General features: G+C 32.8%; 1 protein-coding gene and 2 pseudogenes across 1 annotated transcript; 1 reads left to right on the top strand and 2 right to left on the bottom strand.

Annotated features, from left to right (window-relative positions):
* The first annotated feature begins 1028 nt into the window (after positions 1–1028).
* LOC114285764 (cysteine synthase) lies at positions 1029–11313 on the top strand. Its single transcript, XM_082915321.1, is given in 11 exon segments — positions 1029–1473; positions 2226–2594; positions 6550–6610; positions 6712–6821; positions 6944–7001; positions 7378–7501; positions 7504–7634; positions 10138–10222; positions 10513–10572; positions 10737–10817; positions 11006–11313. Coding segments are annotated over 6 exon segments (546 nt in total). The 5' UTR covers positions 1029–1473; positions 2226–2594; positions 6550–6571; the 3' UTR covers position 10222; positions 10513–10572; positions 10737–10817; positions 11006–11313.
* A 1197-nt stretch (positions 11314–12510) lies between these two features.
* On the bottom strand, positions 12511–12662 carry LOC145820755 (U1 spliceosomal RNA; annotated as a pseudogene).
* A 4841-nt stretch (positions 12663–17503) lies between these two features.
* Positions 17504–17686, bottom strand: LOC145820799 (U1 spliceosomal RNA; annotated as a pseudogene).
* Positions 17687–22443: the final 4757 nt, after the last annotated feature.

Below are 22443 nucleotides of genomic sequence, written 5' to 3'. Positions count from 1 at the left end.
CTCATCGCTAAATACACAACTCAAAATTCAAAACTAAACTATTTTAAAAACTATATTTAAGAAAAAATTCAAAAAAAATATTATTTTATTTTATTTTCTAAAATTATTTTTAGAATCAAGATTTGAATATAGAGTCGTATTTTGAGTTATAAGTTTTGAGTTGAGTTTTGAAAAGAGAAAATTTGTTTGGTTATGAGTTTTGAAAAAAATTTTGAGTTGTATTTTGAGTTTTGAATTGTATTTTGAATTTTTTTGGATTTATTTTTTTAAAATATTTTAAAATTTTCTTAATTTTATTTTTTTAGGATAAATATTTATTTATCTATTTCAATGTGCGTCATATTTCATACATTTGTGAGCTGTATTTTTTTAAACATTTTAAATAATTTTTTTAAATATTAAGAAAATTAAAAAAAATTATTTATTTTTTATTTTATTTTATTTTATATATATATTTTTAAATATTTTAATTTTTTAGTTATGTATTTAGCTACAATTTCAGTGTGAAGTTTTGAAAGTAGTGTCTAGTTATAAGTTATGTGTTTGGTTATGAGTTTTGAAAATAATTTTTAAATTGAGTTTTGACTTATGTGTTTAGTTACGATTTGAGTGTGGAATTGTATGTTGAGTTTAAAATATTAAAAAAATTAAAATATTTACAAAATAAAATAAAATAAAATAAAATATTAAAAAAAATTATATATTTATAATAAAAAAATAAAATTTTATTAAACATTTTTAAACATTTAAAAAAATAAATTCAAAAAATTATAAAATACAACTCAAAATTTAAAATACAATCCAAAACTTTTTTCAAAATTTAAAATTGAAAAGCTCTTTTCAAAATTTAAAATTTATAACCAAATAAATTTTTGTTTTTCAAAATTCAACTCATAATTTTATATTTAAATTATAATTTCATTACAAATTATAATTTTAAAAGTAAACCAAACGGGGCCTTAAGGATTTGCACACCCACACCACACGTCTCTTGGGTGCTTAAAATCGATGATTGTGAAAGTCTAGTCTCTTTTCCGAAGAAAGGTTTGCCACTTATTCTTGTGATTGATACTGGCAATGCTTGGGAGTCCTTACCCGAGTTGATGACACTCAATAATCTCCAGTGTTGTGGGTTTTTGAATGTGCAAACCTCACATATTTAACACCAAGCAGTGGGCTACTGCCCACACTAACTCAACTTCAGATTGAGGTTTGCAGAAAATCAGAGTCACCTTTTGCTGAAGAAGGGATCAAAATTGATAGTCCATCTCTTGAATATATTGTGAGAGGCTCAAATCTCTACCCAATGCCAACGATCTCAGAAATCTCGGTCAATTGGAGATAAGATCATGTTATAATCTGGAGTCCCTGTCACTTGGTGCTCTTGACGAGAACAACAACAACATCAACATCAACCAACTCACTTCGCTTCAAGATCTGTGTACATGTATATGTATAAGCACCCAACTGCAGGTACAAACAAATGTCTGTCATACCATTTTTTTCGTTTGTTTATTTCTCAATACCAGCATCATCTCATATATATCTTTATTACAGCAGAGGGTTTTCTTTTTCTTTTTTCTTTTTTCTTTTTTCTTCTTCTTTTTGGAACTTTAACACAACTGAGAGTTCCAATTTGTTGTGAATGACGAAATTTCAAGTACGGTGATTGAACAAACGAGGAAACCCTAAAATATTCCAATAGGAAATAGAGAAGGAAAAACAGGGCAAACTAAGCTTCAGTAATGGAAAGATGCAAGGAAGTAGCACAGAAGAAGAAGAAGATTTCAGAGAAAATAAAATAGCATAGCATAGCATAGGAGAGAAAATTGAGGGGGGAGGGGGGAACCTTCATTACAAAATTGTGATTGTGTCTTCTACTATATCTTCATATCAGCGCCCAAAATTCTAATTTACAACTTCTATTGTTGGCCTGTATCAACACACAACAATGTTTTTACGTTCATTCCTTTTCTTTTCCTTTTCTATCTATATACCTCTACTGAATGGATGAATTTCATTCTGTTTTTTATTTTATCTTTACCCTGACTCTACTACAAACATGTAGTTGTGGCTTTGAATCTACATTTTTGTTGTTGTTTAGCTTGTAAAAGTGTAATTTTCTATATTTTCTCAGTGTTGTGTGTAAAAATTTAGAAAACGATTTGTGGACAGTTTAAATAGTGAAACCCACTAACTATTGTTATTACCACTTTGTTATCCAGGGTTTTGTTGTTGTGGAAACATACTTTAGGATGTATTTATGCGCACCGAATCCCGCACTAGATGAAAGTGGATCAGTGCTTCACAGCTGAAATGGACAATCCAGGAACTGGGATATGCAAAACAGAGCATTGTCGGAGCTCCCTGGCCAGGGTTGGCCGGAAAACCCTTCCGGCGTGGGAATGAGTGATCGGAGAAGATGAAGGACTCTCTCTAAGTATAGAGAGAGAGAGGGGGAGAAAAAGTAATTGAGTTCCAATGATCTCAGATGGAGTAAGTTCATGTGTCTTACCTTCAATGTGAAGAGAGTATTGTTCGTGGTTGGCTGAGCGATAACGTTTTCAGGGTGAGAGACCCACATATACAAAAAGGTGAATTTTCCATTTCGGTTTTTCTTGCATTTTCTTTCTTGTTTATGTATATATCAATTTGTTGATCTCTTTGATTTTGCTTTGAAAAATCTGCATTGCGCGAAGAGTTGTGTTTGGTACTTGATAAGTTGTTTTGCACTCTGTTTGGCTGCTGAGAAAACAAAAAAAAAGGATATATATGAGATAAATTGATTTTCAATTATAGTCCAGACTTCGAATCTGAGAAAACAAAACAGGTTGTGTAGTTGAGTTGCGTCGTGCATTGGAATTTGCTATGATTTATATCGTATTTTTCTGGGATCATTCAGTTTTGTGGGTTTTGGTTCATCCCTTTTAGATCTGTTAGAACTATATAATCATGTAAACCACACACAGAATCTTTGCTATGATTTTTGTATACTTAAATGCTTCTAATGGCTATGATCCTCAGATCTTAACTACTTAAAATATTTGTCAAAATTAATTTAAATTTTAGTGCTTTTTCGCTTAAAACAATCATGACAGTTACTTAAATTTGAAACATTAAGGATTTACAATGTTTTAAAAGAAAAGAAAGGAATATTTATTTGATCAAAGATATTTTAGTTATACAAAAAATTGTGACAAAGCTTCAAAAAGGGAGTTTCTAGTTGCACACAATTCTTTGTGTGAGCTCACATCATTTTTGTTGTTGGGATTTTAAACGAAAATCAATTGTCCGGATACCAACTACCGAGAGTTTTTGTTTGGAAGTTGAAATCTGAAAGACAAAATGGTCTGAACTAAGAATTTTTGTGGTCTGTTAATAGAAGCTCCCCCTTGAAAAGCTGTGTGCTTTATATAATTGTATAGATAATAGAATAGATAAGGACTAAATTATTTGAAACATATAGTCTATCATTCTAAACATGTCAATGTTTGCACTTTAGTTTTGAGACCAACTCAATATTCTTGAAATAAAGTCCAGTTTTTTTTTATATATTTGGTCATGCGTTCTGTTGTAATCATTTCCTTCTTATCTGTGTAGTCTCGGTTTTTGTCTATTAATGCAATATTTTTTTCTGATGAATTATCTACTCTGTATTTTTAGTCTTAGATTTGTTTACTATATAGTTTTGTCTCTTAGCTAGTCATTGAAAGTTCCTAGCCTATGTTGGTTGCTAAGGAGATTCAGAAGAAAATAACGTAATTTTTTGTTTATGTTTTGGTACCTGACAATTAAATACACACATTTGAACTAGATCAAGTATTCGGCTCGGTGTCCATAGCTAAGAAGCAGAGATACAATGATTTAAAAAAAATAGAGACAAAAACACGGCAAGGACACTACAATAAAATATATTTTTCATATATTTTTATTTGTTATGTAGGTTAATATTATATTCACGAACAATCAAAATTAATAAAAACTAACACTAATTTGATATTTTAAAAAATATATTACTTTTAAATTAACACTTATCATTATATATATATTTTATTTTTATAGATGATCTATTAAGTATTTAAATATAAGCAAAAAACAATAAACATTCAACATCTAACATCCATCAAAAGCACTAAAGAAAAAAGGGAAGAAAACTAGTTAGAGTGTCCCCATAGTGTCCTTGAAGTGTCCCTCACGTGTCCCCTGAACACAAATTAATTAAATAAAGGGATATACCACGTGGTGTGTCCCATACATGTCCCCAATGTGTTCTTGTGTCCGACACCTCTACAACACTTGTTGTGAAGTGTTGTGTCGATGCTTCGTAGGCCTATAGGCCAGAGGCTTTTCTTTTCTTGGTTCGCAAAGAAGGAAACATACTAAGTGTTGGTGTAATTACCACCAAAACAAAATATAGGGGAAAAAAAAAATTAGAGCTAGAAAACTATCACCATGAGAAGACACCAAATTGAACTTGATTTGGTTAACTTAGCCTACATCCACGGATCTTTGTCTTTGCCCACTATATTAAACTATGTGTTTATACATCATTCACTATTACACAAAGTATATCCAAATAAATTGATTTATTCAAAGTGAATTGAGGCATGGTAATCTCGCTTCCTTTCAATCCCTCTATGGTTGGTAAAACCTTCATAGCCACCCGGTGTAGCAGACCTTGTCATATGGCTTGTCTAGATTTGGATCCTTTATGTAGATTTCTATCTCCAGATTGTGTGGTGGTTTTCACCAAAGGGCACCACCTACAAATGAGGTGATCTTTGTGGCTAGAGAGAGGAGCTACGTCCTCACAAGGAAGACATTTAGTGGAATGATGCCATTTTCATTTAGAAGCTCACAAATGGAAGACCTCTGTAATAGCAGTGAGGTGGTCCTAGACCATTAGTGCAAAGAATTAATGCTTGGTAAAAGCAATGCCATTAATGGGACGGTGGAAGTTAAAGCTACAAATGCAAAGATTTAAAAGCAATGGATGTCCAATATTGGATATGGTGATTGAAAGTCCCATGGATGTGAGACTTTGAGAAATTCTTTGACATGCTGAAACTCTTGGGGCTTAGGATATTTGTGTCATCCCTTTAGCATCCTCTCTTCAGCAAGATGCAAAAATTATCTTGACTAGGCTTCAATCAGAAGAATCCTCAAAGGATTGGCTTGAATATTTCAAGTTTCAAACATCAAGAGATTCACCAAGTGATGCATGTAATGTGCTATTAGTAGTGGCCTCATTTATTGCCACGATCACGTTCTAAGCAGGTGTGAACCCGCCAACTAGTATCTTAGAAAGAAACAAATACCCAGCCAAGTACTTCAAGCGATAGAACTTTGATTGGACTGCCAACGAGCTTTGGTCTTGCTTTTGCCTCTGCAATTTTAGGATCTCATGACATTTGCGATCACATGTTTTGAGTTGATTCCCATGCGCACACATTCCCATGCATAACCATAAAACATTGATTAGAGAAAATGGAAATTTGAGAGGAATGGTAAATCTGTGAAGAGCTTCTAGTGCATGAATCAAGCTAATATAGATTTAGATTTGAATATAGAGAGTGATATATATAGAGAGAGGGAGAGATAAGAAGAAGAAGAAGAAGAAGAAGAAGAAGAAGAGGGGGATTCTTTGGAGGGAGGGAGTGTGTGATTTGGGTGCACATTTGATTTCATTTGATAATTGAAAAAAAAAAAAACACACACACACACACACAGAAGTTTGCTGTTGTGAGCTCTTGACCGAAAACACTTGTGGAATGTGGCTTCTATCCGGCTGCAAGATCACCTCATTCATGAGGTGGCGCCCTTTGTTGAAAACTTCTATACGATCTGGAGAGAGAAATCTTTATAGAGGCTCTAAATCCAGCTTGTCAAACCTAGGATATAACATCTCGACTAGTAGTCGTGTTGGCTCAGACTATCTCTACACATTAGGTTGAGCCCAAAGCACCACCATGGAAACACCCTTACATGTCACATGAAATCTTTCTGTAAAAACACAATACAGAATCTAGAAATAAAAATAGAGCCATATGAGAGACTCCTTTTTTGATCACACACATGGCCTTTTCCTTTGGCTTTGCAATACAATGGGAAACTCCATTGAAGACATTTTTCTCAAAACACTACTTTACACCATGTATCCATTACACATCAGTCAACATTCATTTTCTTTTTCACTTGCTTCAGCACTTATTGAATTAAACACTATTATAACATTTAATATTTACTATTCATCTTTGACTATATAACATTGTTTCATTTATTGTTTTGTCAGTTACTTTTTGACTTAATTCCACAATGCTATTACTCATTCTAGCTGGCACTTACATATATTGAAGATACACAATTCAGATTACACAATTCATGGGTGAATACATATCAAAGTGATGAATGTAGAAAATAATTTTAATAGTGAAATGTATAGTGCATATATTATGCACCGACACTAAGATTTCAAAATATTAGTTCTTCTCTGTAGTTCGTTGAACATTATTTTGATATTTATTTTTTTATCTCTTTTACTCTTTTAAGTGGTCTTAGTGATCTGACCAAAATGGCAGAAAAGTGTGCCATTGCAAAAGATATTACTGAAGTAAGCTGCATTCATCCTGAATTTATTTTTTTTTTTTTTTTGGAGCCTAAGATTAAGGGACGCTGTTTATCATACTCATCTTGTTGTTTTGACATGTACAGTTGATAGGTAAAACACCATTGGTGTATCTCAACAATATTGCCGATGGTTGTGTTGCTCGTATTGCTGCCAAACTAGGGATGATGGAACCCTGCTCTAGCGTTAAAGACAGGTAGCTAGATATTTTTGTTCTTTTTTTTTAGTAATCTCAATCTCCATCGTAATTTTAGAATTATATGTATTATAGGACTTTGCTTATAGATTTTGATATCCTAAATCATGCATGGCATGCAGGATTAGGTACAGTATGATACAAGATGCAGAGGAGAAAGGCGTCATCAGGCCTGGTGAGGTTAGTCCAAATGTATCATCTTCTATCATATAGACATGTATTTGAATGTGATTTTATATTTTTGACCTCAAATGTTTTCTATGAAAATACAAGATTACTCTTCCTCTATTATGTATGTTCACTTCTTTCTATCTTAGTACCAATGTGGCTATCATTGCTATTTCACAAAACCATGGTTTCGAAAATGGGAAGTTCGTTTGATTAATCGCATATAGGAATGTGCCTTTATATGAACTGTATTAAGTTGCTACAGATGAAGGGAATTATTAATTTACTGCAAACATGCCTGTACACTTTGCTTGTTCCTTCTACAATGTTCATGGGAGCTTGACAAACTTTCCTTTGTTATTGTCTGCCCAAATGATGATTGCTGAAGAGTGTCTTCATTGAGCCTACCAGTGGTAATACTAGTATTGGCTTGGCTTTTATGGTGGTAGCTAAGGGTTATAAACTAATCATTACTATGCCTGCTTCTATGAGTCTGGAAAGGAGAATTATTCTTTTGGAGCTGAGTTGGTTCTTACAGATTCTGCTAGGGGCATGAAAGGGGCTGTTCAAAAGGAGGAAGAAATAAAGGAAAAGACCTCCAATGCCTACATTCTTCGTCAATTTTAAAACCCTGCCAACCCAAAGGTATTATGGCACCAGTACTTTTGAGTTTCTGTATTATCACGTATCAGCATATGTTGGTAGCTGATTGGATAGATTAATTATTTGATCGATATCATCTGTTTAGGTCCATTATGAGATTGTTAGAATAGGAAATAATATTGCATATATTTTATTCTTATTTGATTTTATTTTTCTTTGATTGATGTAATGGTCTAGCCCATAATTTATGCCTGATGGCACTCCTGTAATTACGCTTTATTATCAATATAAATGGGGATGGGATCTCACTCATTCCCAACTCTTTCCCTTCTCTAAAATCTTCATGGTGTTAAAGTCACCTGTACCCTAGTAACCCTAATCCAGCCATACCCAGCCATAACCTAATCCTTCCATACCCTCTTACACCAACAGTCAATACCAACCCCACCCAGCTCTCTGAAACCCCTTACCCAGGCCGTCGGCACTCCAGAACAGTCCTCTTAGGCTCCCCGACAGCCTATTAGGGTTAGTCGGCAATCTTCTCTATTCAATGGTCAAAACTATTTAGCGTGGTCGCAGAGAGTTTGACTATTTTTTTTGAAGAGCACAGGGAAGATGGGGTATGTTGATGGCAGAATACAGGCACCTAGCACTGTGGACCCTAGTTATGATCAGTGGGAAATCACCAATTCTCTCATCATGGGTTGGTTGATCCACTCTATGGTCCTTGAGATTGGAGAGGGCTATTTGGCTATGGTCATCATGGGTTGGTTGATCCACTCTACGGTCCTTGAGATTGGAGAGGGCTATTTGGCTATGGACACTGCAGAGGATATTCGGGAGGCTGTAGCTACCACTTACTCCCGCAAAGGGAACTTCTCATAGACTTTTGAGTTACGTTGCTCCATTGAAAGGTCGGTACAGGGTGAGATGACTGTTCTATAGTATTTTACCTTCCTTAGCAATGGGTGGAAGCGACTTGATCATCTTCAGGATTATAAACTTGTCTACCCCATGGATTCTGCTGGTTACCGAAAGTTTGTAGAACAGGTGCGAGTCTTCAAGTTCTTTGAAGCCCTGGGTGTGGAGTATGATCCAATTCGGAGTAGACTACTTGGTATGGATATGCTTCATTCTCTCCAGGAAGCCTTTGCTATTGTGCAGAATGAGGAGAATCGCCGTTCCGCGATGCTTGCTTCTCCCACTACTGATCGTTCTACCTTGGTTTTTGCACCCCCCGAGATGAAGAGCGTATGACTTGTGGTTCTCATCCTTTCTCTGAGAAGGATACTCTTTTCTGTGACTACTGCTGTAGACCTCGACACACACGTAAGACTTGCTGGAAGCTACATGAAACTCCATCCGGTGGCTGAGGAGATCATCTTGGTTCTCGATGGGGTAGGTCGAGCTAGTCTAGAGGCCGAGGGACCAATGCTCGGGCACATCTTTCTAAAACGGTTGAGCACCACTTTCAGCTCCTGTTGTCTCACCGGCTGCTGATGTTTCTGGGTTGTCTGCCTCAGAGTTTGAGATTGGTCTTTGCCACTTGCTAGACCGTCGAGCCTTTCCTACTGTCTTCGGTGCATCCTCTTCTTCTTTTGCCAACTCACGTAACTTGGCTTCCTTTACAAGTGCATTGCTATCTCATAAAACTATTCTTTGGATTATTGATTCGGGTGCTTCCGATCATATGTCTGGTTCCTCTAATTTGTTCTCAGAGTATACACCCTCCTCAGGTCAGGAAAAAGTGCGTATTGCAGACAGTACTATTTCATCTGTGTCAGGGAAAGGTTTAATTCATGCCACCTCTTCCCTTCTTTTATCCTCTGTATTCCATGTTCCCAATTTTAGTGTTAATCTTTTATTTTTGAATCGTATTACTCGTGATTTGAATTGTAATGTGACGTTTTTTTCCTGATTATTGTCTTTTTTAGGACCTTATCACGAGAAAGAGGATTGGTAGTGGTAGAGAGGACCATGGTCTCAACATTCTGGATCAGACTGACAAGCTAGCTCATTCATCTATTTAGTTACCATCCACCAAGGAAGACCTTTGGCTGTGGCATCGTCGCTTAAGACATCCCTCCTTTTTACTACTTAAGCATCTTTTTCTTCTGTTTTTTAGAAAAATAATGTGTCTGATTTTTAGTGAGTCATGTCAACGTGGAAAACAACACAGAGCTTCTTTTGCTTTTTCTGCTCCTTCTATTAATAATAGTTCAGTTTCATTTTCTTTGATTCATTCTGATGTATGGGGTCCCTCACATTTTGTGTCATTAAAGGGTAATAAAATGGTTTGTTACTTTCATGGATGACTGTTCTAGGGCCACTTAGGAACATCTGATGAAAGACAAGAGTGAGGTATTTTCTGTGTTTCAAAACTTTCATAGAATGATTTGCACTCAGTTTGGGGCGGTTGTAAAAATTATGTATTCTGATGATGTGGGGGAATATATTGACTCTGGTCTTACTAGTTATTTTGCTACTCATGGTATTATTCACCAAACTTCATGCACTAATACCCCTTAACAAAATGGTGTTGCAGAATGAAAAAATTGCCATCTCATTGATGTGGTCCATTGTCTATCCATTGAAATACGTGTCAGGATTTCTTGTGACCGTTGACTAGGGTGAGTGAGAAGTCCAAGACCTGTTATCAAATAAAACAGTTTACATTGTACATTAGAACAGATTTAAAAAAAAAAAAAAATTCTACCTTTTGACATGTGCTATGATTTGCTAAAGTAGTTATTTTTCCAGTGCAATAGTGATAATAACACGTGTTTTAATGGGGCATGTTTACTTGTATGAGAAAGCTTATGTAATTGTTATTACTCTTCCATCATTTATTGCTGCTTTTCATATTCAAAGGCCAATCTCTGATAATTATTGCAGAGTTATTTATGTTTGAACTTTGCAGATATCAAGTGAGGAAGCTATTGAAACTGCCTAGCTTCTTGCATTGAAAGAAGGTTTGCTGGTAAGAACATAATTTTTCATATTATTCAACTGTGGGTCTTACAGGCATTTTTATATCTCTTTCCTCTCTAAAAATTACTGAACTCTTAAGTTCATGTCTTAGGTTTTTTTTTTTATATTTTTAGTTCACAAGTTTGATGGTGCTTATGGTAACATGTATTGTAGGTAGGAATATCATCTGATGCGGCTGCAGCTGCTGCAATTTAGATAGCTAAGAGGCCAGAAAATGCTGGAAAACTCTTTGTTGTAAGTTTGATTTTCTGCATACAAGTTCAGCTTTGCTGTTTTGTTCCGTCATTTGTGTATATTTTGTTCTCAATTGGGCAAATTTTAATGTACTAGAAGATATTGCATAGTAATTTGGCTGAACACAACATTGGACAAATCTCAGAATTTTAACCACCTACAAATATTCTATTGTTTGTTTTTGACAGGTGGTGTTCCCCAGCTTTGGAGAACCTTATCTGTCATCTGTGCTGTTTGACTCCTTGAAGTGTGAGGCAGAGAATATGACTTTTGAGCCCTGAGATTTTTCCTAGCTTCAGAAAGGTGATAATATGTCAAGTTTGTAAGGTTGCAATGCAGTTTTGATCTGGGCGCTTTTGCTTTGGTTCTTCATGCTTTTTAAATAAATCTTGTGAATATTACTAGTTTAGTTGATGTTTGTGTCTGCAAGAGGGTATGTTGGCTGGGTTTTGGTCTCACCTCTATAATTTGAAATAAAACAAAAGTTTGATGCTTAGAATATGCTCAGAATAACTTCTTTTCCCCAATATATTTAGTTAGTAAGAAAGATAGTTGAATTGCTAGTATATTATTATTTGCTTGGGCATAAAGTATATTGAAATGGTCAATGCTAATTTGATAAAAGGAAATTTAGCTTGACAACTGGTAGTGCAATCAAAGATAGAGAGGCGTTCCCTTCATTTTCTGAATTTAGCACTACTTGCTCCCTAATTGTGCCTTCGCATTAAGAGAACTGATATTTTGCACAAAATTGCCAAAAGCTCCTGAGAGGAGCTATGTTTATGTTTGGATTGGATCATGAATTTATTATTAAGGGAAAGGAAAATGGAAATATACATAGGATAAATTACACTTTCTCCCCCATAGAGTATGATTCTTTTCTCACTTTGGCCCTTGATAAAAGATTCTTTTACTTTGATCTCTAAATTGTCAAATTTTCTCCATTTTTAGTCCAAATTCTAATAATGGTGCCATAAGAACTTTCACTTTCCTTTACTCTCCTATTCTCTTCCCTCCTCTATGCACCTTATCACCCCAATCCACAACTGACCACCTGCCCCTCCTGACCTACTACCTGATCTCTTCCACTAGCCTCAATACTTCAACTTGCAGCCTCTTTACTTGAATGATTTTTTTTGATAACTCAGGTATCCCCAACCCGCTGATTTTAAGGGAAGCCAGGACTAATCCTGAGGGCCCTGAAGTTAACGACCGGGCAAACCTCCAGTGGCCCCAAGGGGTGACTCGACTCTTTACTTGAATGATGCATACCTGTTTTCATTTTCGTGCACCTATATGAAGTTGATTTTCGAGATTAGTTGGATTTTGGGGTGGGGATGGTTTTGAGATTATGTTGGGTTTGGTTTTATGGACCAAAATGGGAAAACTTAATATGTTTAATGACCAAAATGGGAAAACTTTTAATGACCAAAATGAGAACATAATTTGTTAGGGATGGAATTGAAAATTTTGAAAATTTTAAATTGTGATAATTAGAACAAAGTGAGAAACAATAAATAATTTCAGGTCAGTATGAGAAATAACTCATGCTCACACAGCTCTGCCAAAGAGTTTTCGACATTCTTAGATTTGCTACCCTTTTTTCCCCTCTTCGGGAGATTGACATGTAAGAATATTCAACATTTATGCAAATCCATTCGAGCACAACTCATAAATATAGAACTAAGTTTGGATAGGGGCTGCGTGAACACAGGCCCCCACTGCCACAAATGATCTGGCACTTGGATAGACCTTTGGCAAGCGCCCCTCCTAAGTGCAATGGAGGTCACTAACCTAGGCCATGGGCCTCATTAATCACCCATTTGACCCCGTCCAGGTAAATATGTTTTAGTGATCCTTATCTATTGCCTCACAATTGCCTCTCCAGCTTCATGTTTGTTCAATGTTGGAATGACGGCAATGTCTTGACATGGAGGTTGTGCCTTGCAAACTTCTAAACAACATGCAATGAAATGTTGGTTTTACAGTTTTTAAGATGATTAATCATCAAACAGATTCCAATTCCATCTAGTAGATAGTTTTATTTGTAAATTTGCAAAATTCCCTCTACTAACTATGCCTGTGGTTGGGAGCAATAGTTGAAGCAAAATAAGCCTTCCAACAACATGGCTCCTTTGGGTGACTACGACCCTGTTCGGTTGTTTGGAAAAGTATAAGAAAATAAAAGAAATAAAAAAATCATATAACTGTTGCATTAGTGAGAAACTTATGAAACTCACATTTTTAATTTTCTTACTAAAATAAGTTTTTATTCAAAATGTATATATCTCACAAAAAATTGAGGATTTTGTCACGGGAATCTCAACATACGTTACTTTCAACCACAAAATATATGTTTTCACACACATCCACTGAAAAACTGAACAACTAAATTTTACTATATCTTTTTGGCAAAATTCATCTACCAATGAACGCATACATATAAGAAATTAAGTTTTCTTATCCTTTACTATGATGTATATCTTTTTCATGAAAATACTTTCCCATCAAAACTCTTGACAAGTGTGATAAGTGAACGGAGCCTACTGTTGTGAAAAACTTTACTTTATTAATAATGTTGTTTTCATTATATTGTCCATTGATAATTAAAATAGCAAAACATAGAAATCCCATATAGAATAATGTCTTGCATGACAGTTAGTAGGCTTTCCCTGGGAGGCTATTGATGATCAAATAAGAAGTTTTTTTTTTTTTTTTTCTTCTTGAAAATCTCCCTCAAAACTTGTCGTGTAGTGCGACATACATTGTGCGATCCTTTTTCAATCCCAATGTATACCAATGAAGTAATGATTGTCAAGCCTAAGCACAAAGAGCCAATTTAAATACCAATTTTTGGTTATGGATCTTTTCTCTCCTCGTCTCAAATTATATATAAGTCATAATCAATAGATCATATAAGAATATTCAGACATAATGCTTAAGGTAAAATTAAACACTATGTTGATGTAATGTCTCAAAATTTTGAAATATCAAGAGAAATTAAATAAATAAAATAACTTATTAAATTAAAAACTTAACATTTTATTTAGAAATTGTAACTCTCACACATGACCAAAGGTTCAAACAACACTAAATAAATAAATAAATAAAAACTTAAAATGTCCAAATACAACATTAAATGAAATCACAAAGTCCTTAATTGTTAATATATAAGATTATAAATTTATTCGGCTCTAGTCATGGTTTCAAGTCATCTACGTTACCATCAACCCCATTTTCAACTTCCATTCCTTTTTTTTTGGGTCAAAATTTGGCATAAAATGCAAGGGTAACAAAAATATATGTGAGTTTTTCAGCACAGAAAGAAAACACAACAAACCTACTTTTCTTTTTACGAGAAAAATAACGAGATTATAAGCATGATATAACAATATAATTGCAAACATATAACTTACAAATATTAAAATAATTTCAACAATTTTAATAAATTAAGTGACACTCAAAATCTCACCAAAGATATTAACTTACCAACCACTAAGCTATGGCCCATGGTTAATTTAAAACTCCCCTTGGTTAAATAATTAAGTGTTACAAACCGTGACTACCAAGGACGGTCATGCCCAGAGTTACATACCCAAGTAGTGGTTTTCGTGATTTGCTCCAAGAGAACAGTTTATCAGGGGTACGTATCCTCCCTATGTGCCACCCACACATCCACCTTTATTCTAAAACCGAATACTGATAAGGGTTCAAATATGTCTTGTGCCATTTTAGGGTTTTGGACAAGAATTACATAAAATCAGGACTCATCCTGAACAACCGATATTAACTATCAACCTTTAATTTCGTACACCCCGTTGATCATTTTAGTTAATTTTCATAATAATTACTAATAATTACAAATTTAGGTCACCATCAATGTTATACCATTTTACTACAATTTTCAAGAGAAAATATTTACAATTATGTTCTACAATAATCAATCAATATACATATTATTATAAACAGGTAAATCAAGCCATCAAGTGAAATAATAATTTTTAATACAAAAATAAATCACAACATTACACATGCATTACTAATTTACAAGATTCAATTAAGTAAATTAGAACAAAACTTATTTTTATTTCTAATAAATAATTGAAATGGTAATCTTGATTATTTTAATATTCTGCCCAAAATTTTCAGAACTTAAATTTCGTAGTTAAAATTACAAATAAATTATTTAGACAATTCCAAAATTCATATAATTTTCAGGAATGTTCAGCAAACATACCATGTCATTTTTCAAAAATAATTTCCTGAAAATGAATTATAAATAATTCTATAAAATTACAAAAAGTTACATAACACAAATTCGTCACATTTTCTTAAAATAATTCCACACTGAAATTCAAAAATCAAATCCATAATATAAAAATTGAGGATGAAACTATACTTCTCAAATTTAATTTTTAACTCAGAAAATACTAGATTTGGTCTAATATAGAATTTTTAGTGATTTTTCAAACATGAAGCATAATCTGTCTAAAAATCCATATTGAATTAAAATTCCATTTAAATTCGTACAAAAATAGAATAATTGGATGATTTAGACATCATTCTTACCAACTTTGTAGAAGAAACCATATTGAAATTTTGAGTATAAAATTGTCTATATATTCGTACAAACTTTTGGCAGATTTAAGAATCATATGATCAAATCAAATAAAATCCTAAATCATCTATTAAATATCACAAATTACACAAGCAAGCCTAAATTCAAGATTATATCATGATTTTAAATTTAGCAATATATAATAATTTTCAAACATCTAATATATATTTCACAAATTCACATGTAATTACAAACAAAGCTCTATCAAGATTTTTTTTAAGGCTTATTAGTATTTGAATATATTCTGAAATTGAAGAAAAAGAATGAGAAGGTTTTAAGGGTTTTCTTACTTAGCAATGAAGTCAAAATGGGGTGGTGAAATAGTAGGAAGATTCTAACCTTTCTCCTTCTCACCTTCTTCTCTCCCAACTCTTAACTTTGCTATCAAAAGAATTTTTTTTTCCCTAAAGCTCTGAATTTTTTTCTTTTAAATCTTAGCTTTCACTCTCTCCGATTAGTTAAGAATTAGAATCTGCACAAATAGACTCATAAAACATATCTAACCCTTTGCTCTTCTCATAATTGTGATTGATATCAAGTCTCTCAAAAATCAAGAGCATAACCTATCCTATAGGCTTGCCATGCAAAGGCACCTAATGCAATTATTATTATTTTTGTAATAATAAATTCGTATAAATGTGTATGTGTTTTAGTTCCTTAAAAATCAATTAGATGAAGTTTTCAACTAAGATATTTAGTTATGCTGTGTTTGGTTGGAGGATTTGAGGAGAGATTTGGAAAGGGAAATGAAAAAGGTAGGTGAAATGTGAATAAAATATATCTAAATTTCACTAATTTCACACATCTTTTCTATTTCTCTATCCAAATTTCTCAACCAAACGTAACATAAGGGTAATTATTGAGTTACAAAAATAGTTATAAAACAAAAATCATTGAATACCTACAAAATTATTATTCTTAAGAATATTTTTGTTAGTGACTAAATTGAGATAGTTTCTAATTAATTTATACATTAATACATTTATTAAATAGGTTTTAGATAAAATTAATTTATTATTCATATCCTGAAAATAATTAAATACGGGTTCTCATAGTTGAAACAGAGAGTAACATAGGAATTTTCAACTGAGGATCCTGCGCCCCAGTTACCTCTCTCCAATCTTCGGTCCAAATGCTGGATAGATGATTAAGAGGCAATTTGGAAAGTTGGTAAAAAGTTAGTTTTTTGGCTTTTTACCAACTTCTCCCAAAAAAGCCACCAAAAAAGCCAACAAGCCAGCCTTTTACCAACTTTTCAAAACAACCCTAAGTTCAGGCGTTCAAATAAAATTATTAGATAACAAAACAACTCTCTTTTATTCATACTACTGCCCAGTAGAGTTGTTAATGAAAATAGTGGTTCATAACAATAGAACTGATGAAACAAGAAAAGGCGGAACTGCTTTGATGAAATAAGGCCTTTTGATATTGAAAACTGGCCAAAATTTGCAAATAATTCTTGTCACTTTAAATGGTTTTGTTAGAAGAGTGATGATAGAGAGCACTAGAGTTGAAACTCTAATGCCAACTCTAATGATGTGACAATACATTAAAAAAATAAATAAAAAAAAAATGCAACATCACAAACTAAAACATCAAAACATAAGGTGAGGCCCACCTATAGAACTCATCATTTAGAGGTCTCAAACATTTTTGTTGTTGGAAATTGGGTTGGGTTTAGACCTAGGTTGGGAGTCAATAGTAGCATGACCCATGCATGACTCACGAGGAGATCCATAAAATTTGAATGATTCACCTTATTTAGATGATGAGAAAAGAAACCCAACAACCCCATCTCATCAGAGATAGAGATATCATTCCGTCTAATGATGTGTGTGGTTATATATCTCTCTAATATATATCATTCTACTGCTGGGAGTTTGAGAATAAAACGTATGCCCGTGGCTTTTTAATTTGCCTACAGGTTTAGAAATAAAATTAGAATTATTATTTTAGAAGGAGGCAAAATACAAAACTTTCTCACCATCAAGACTACAAAGGGCATAAGAGATTAACCCCCTGTTATGCTAGAAATCAACCACAACAAAAATTTGGAGCAATTTTCAGGTTAGGGGCCGCGCAAACGCAGGCCCCCACTACCACAAATTATGACATAGGCTCCACCAAATTATGACATAGGCTCCACCACTTGGGTAGACCTTAGGCGAGCACCCCTCCAAAGTGCAATGGAGGTCACTAACCTAGGCCATGGGTCTTGTTGATCACCCATTGACCCCATCCAGGTAAGTATGTTTTATGTTGCTACCTGCTCCTCATCTATACACTCATGCTAGCCTCTTCTCTCTCGTGTTTGTTTGATGTGGGATTTCATGCAAATCTCAACTAATTTCTGCTAATAAGTAAAAACATCCAAACAGACAATGATATGTTTGTTTCAAGGTTTTAAAATAAGCACTTGGTATGTGGGAATTTAACATGCAAATATGAGAGAGATGTTTTGCTGATTTTGAGTTGGATACCTTCATTTCTATATTTATTTATTTCTTTTGTTATATTAGTTACCTTGTTTGGGAAGCTGTGGAACGCATAGAAAGGGGGTGGGCATTTGTTTGCATCAACCATTAAGTTTGAGAATTAAGACAGTGCAACCCACAACAACAAAAAAAAGCAGATGGCATATTATATTTTGACATTTCAGCTTTGAAGATGTTTTCCTATGCAATGTGATCTCATGGTCTATCAAAAAAATCAATAAATAAATTGATTTTTTTAGCAAAAAGTGATTCACTTAGAAATTTTAATTGCAAAAAAAAAAAAAAAAGAAGGTAGTTCATGGTCCTGTTTTTCAGATCACTCCGAGAAATGAGACCTATTCCTCAACTTGTTCACTTCACAAAATTGTATTAATTTTCAATTCTTCATCCGTTTAGTTTAAGCATTAGGATCCCAATCCCAACCACTGAATTTGGCTTCACATATTGCATAATGGTCAAGTATGAGATTTTTTAAATTTTTGAAAAATTCAGAAAAGTTTGCTTCCATTCCTTCCAAAATTGTTATCCTCTATCCCAGATGGCTTTGTATAAACTTTTTGGTTTTGTTGGGGCTGTATTTCTAGTTTCAAAAACAAAATTTTCAAGTAAAAAAGCAACAAGACTAACAACACAAAAATGAGTTGGGATTTAGAATAGGACAAGAGCAGCACAATCACAAATCGCCACTATCACAAATTATGACATAAGCTTGGGAAACTCGGGTAGACCTTAGGCAAGCACCCTTACAAAGTGCAATCGAGGTTACTAATGTAGGCCAAAGGCTTTCTTCATCACCCATTGACCCGTCTGGGTAAGTATGTTGAAACAAAGCTCATTGCTCCTCTTATGAGCACCTATTCTTGCTTCCCATCTTTTGTTCGCTTTCAATGTGGTAAATTAACACAAAAGGACTCCCTATATACACATGACCTAGAAATATTAAATAACACCACCCCTACTGTGTGCTTATTGTATATATGTATTTGGAGATGTATATGTCATTAATGGAAGTACAGAAGGCATTGGTTATTGTAGGCATAACATAACACAAGTGCTGAGCAATAGCATGGGAGTCGCATAGGAGGTGAAATGTTAAGGTGAATTATTTCAGTAATATATAACAACTTTGTAAATATCATATATTTATATATGTAACACGCTTTATATTTAGAAAAAAACCATATCACATGAGACAGGAGTCACATGAAAAGGTGAAAATTTTGATATGAGGGTTGTGCAAACAAAATGTAACAATTTCCATTTTATGTTTCTTGCAAGAATGACTGCTCAAAATTATTTTTTCCCTCCCCTGGAATAACAGAGCACATACTTAAAAATGATTAGAGATGAATTTATCTATTTATTTTATGCTTATTTTAAATGGTCATTTGGCTAGCCTTACCTAATAATTTTATTGTGAATAGGATAATTACAAACTTTGCCTCACCAAAGACCAACACATCTTATGTGCGAAAAGCATTTCTCATTTACTAAAACAAAATGTGATTTGTTCATGTGGTTATAGTTGTCCGATAAAGTTGATTTTTTTTTTATTATTTTATTTTATGAATAACCTTTATTGTGAGACCTATTAGATAGAAAGTTTAGATCATCTGTGTGGGCTCAGATTAAGAGTCACAAAAAGGGTATGGAGAGGAGTGGAATGATGAGTTACAGGGAAGAGCTTATTCCTTTTATAATCATCTCATCTAGATATATCCAACAAGGTCTAAGTTATCTAAGAAATTAAAAAAATAAAATAAAATAAAATAAACGGTCTCAGAACATCCTTTTTTCTAGTTCAAAAAAAGAAAAAGAAAAAAGTAAAGTTAATACAATTTCAAAATATTAATGTTAACTTAGTGAAATTCAACCACCACTATCATTAACTACCACAATTATCACTATTTTTTTTTTCATGTCAATTTTTTAATGATTTTAAATATAAAAATTAAATAGTTTTCAAACTTCAATTTCATCAATTAGATTAAAATAAAAATTCTATATAGTGTGTTAGAGTTTAAAATGTCACTATTCAAATATAAAAATGTTTTCAATAACCTTGAATACAATATAGCCCGCACAACCATTACTAACCATCACAATAATCATAGCACTTTTAATTTTTAATTTTGTTATGATTTTAAATACAAAAAGCAAATAAACAACACCCAAAATTGACAAAAAAAAAAAAGAAAAAAGAAAAAAAGAAAAAATCGATCCACTCCAAAAGTCATAAAATTAATTATGAAGCATATGAAGCAGATTGAAAAAAAAATTCAAAATCTATTGGTTATATAAAAATAAAAATGTCTCTATATAATGAAATTTCACTGTTCAAATATAGAGGATGCTTTCACTACCATAATTATTATCACTGATCACAACAATGATCACAATACTTTCGATTTTTTTCCTTGGGCTTTAAATAGGCTTAACCCGCTTTTATTGTACCAAATAATTTGACACAAACTCTTCAATTAAAAAAAAGTTATAAGTACAAATAGACTACACCAAATAAGATAGTAGTGGTAGGAGTGTTGGTAGTGACCAATTTGCGGTGGTGTGGGTACTTCAGGTGATTTGAAAAAGGGAATAAGGAAGTGAGAGTAGGTAAGTGACACTGTTTACATGGTGTTTTGGATAATGAGAAACTGTAATGTACTAAGTTAGTCATTATTTGTTTTTTAACTATCAAACAAAAGTGAGCTAACATATCCATCCATAAAAATTTTCATTATATGATTGGTTTAGAGTATCATGTAAGTAATATAGTGTTCTAGAACTACTCAATAAATACCTTGAAAAGAGATGGGAAAAAGAAAGTTGAGAGCAGAAAAGAGGAAAAGTGACTTTGTTTACATTAGATGATATTTTGTTTAATGAGAAACTATAACATACTAAGTTCGTCATAATTTATTTTTCAAATACCATAGAAAAGTATGTCTATTAACAAAATTTTTCTACTCATTGGTTTGGAATATTAGATAGATAATATGATATTTTAAAACTACTCAATGATTATCTTGAAAACAGATGAGAAAAAGGAAGTTGATGAGTTATTCTTTTCGCTTGCACACTACAAATATTATCGGGAATTGAAAAAAAAATCTCAAGGTTTGATCATTGTAATAAAATATTTTTTTAATTTTTAATTTTTAATTTTGTCAATTTACACAATTTTTTCATCAATTTTAATTAACAGAAATAAGTAAATGGTTCAGTTGAAAACAAATAAAAAATTTAGAGATTAAATTAATAAAATTAAAAATTATTTTGTTACCATGATCAAACTTGAAATTTAATGTGTAATGTGAAAATAAAAGGCTGTAGAATTGGTAATTTCTTAGACCCAAATTTGAATATAATTTTATGGGGCACTGACCTGTAGGTCCTCTTTGCACAGTTCAAAACTCATGTAGTCTCAAAACAAAATACTTGTATCAATTAATCCTACATATTTTTAATTGTTACAAAAAAATCTTATTTTTTAATTTTTTTTTAAATTTAAAAGGACATAATAAAAATGTTCACCATAATTTTTTTAAATTTTTTTTTAACATCACCATAAATTTTTCGACATGTCCAGAACATCGCTGGAAAAAAAAAAAAGAAGAAGAAGAAAGGGAGAAATTAAAGCGAAAACATAATAAAATTTAACATCTTTCTCAACACTAAAAAACATGAAAAAATTATCTACCATACGGAGAACGTAATTTTCAGTTTACAAAATTATAAAAATTTAGAGTTTGAATTTATTTCTCATCAAACTACATAAATTTTCAGTTTTAAAACTGCAAAAATTATCAGTTTGCTCATTTGCAATATGTTACCCAAAAGACAACATAAGAGGGGGGTGAATTAGATTTTTATAAATAAAAATAATAATACACTAATAAATATTATGACTAGCACAATAGATAAATATGATTAATGAAATATAAATAATTAAAACAAGTGTTCTAACAACTATGTCAGTTAATGATTTTAGCACAGTGAAAATGTGAAATATAGTTATGGCAATTTAAATAAAATAAAGAGATAAGGGAGAGAGACAAACAAATTTATAGTGGTTCGGCTTTAACTCGGCCTAGGTCCACTCCTCAAGCTTCACTTGAGATTTTTCACTATGCTCTAGCTTCACGGGGTGCTAGCAACCTCTTTACAAATGGAGCAATCCTCTATGGATTTTACACAGACTTTCTAAGTCAAGAACACTGAGTGTACTACACTCTTACAAGGTTAAAAAAAAATGTGTTTTTGCTTTCATAGAAAGTTACAAGAATTATCTCTCAAAGATAGATATAAAAATGAAGCTCTGATTTTTTTGTAAACCTCACACAGGGAAGATGGGCTTAAAGTTTTACTTCTCAGTGTATAGTTTCTGAAAGAGGATGTAAACAAAAATTGAAGAACACTTCTCAGAGAATTTTTCAGAAAATAGATGTGAGTGATTATAGATCAAAGAATATTTTCTGATTTTTTATAACTTGTTTACATTAGAAGTTTTGGT

This window comes from Camellia sinensis, chromosome 2, assembly GCF_055761805.1.
Source record: "Camellia sinensis isolate YWXY chromosome 2, ASM5576180v1, whole genome shotgun sequence".
Lineage (NCBI taxonomy): Eukaryota > Viridiplantae > Streptophyta > Magnoliopsida > Ericales > Theaceae > Camellia > Camellia sinensis.
This window is presented reverse-complemented; position numbering and strand designations above follow the sequence as displayed.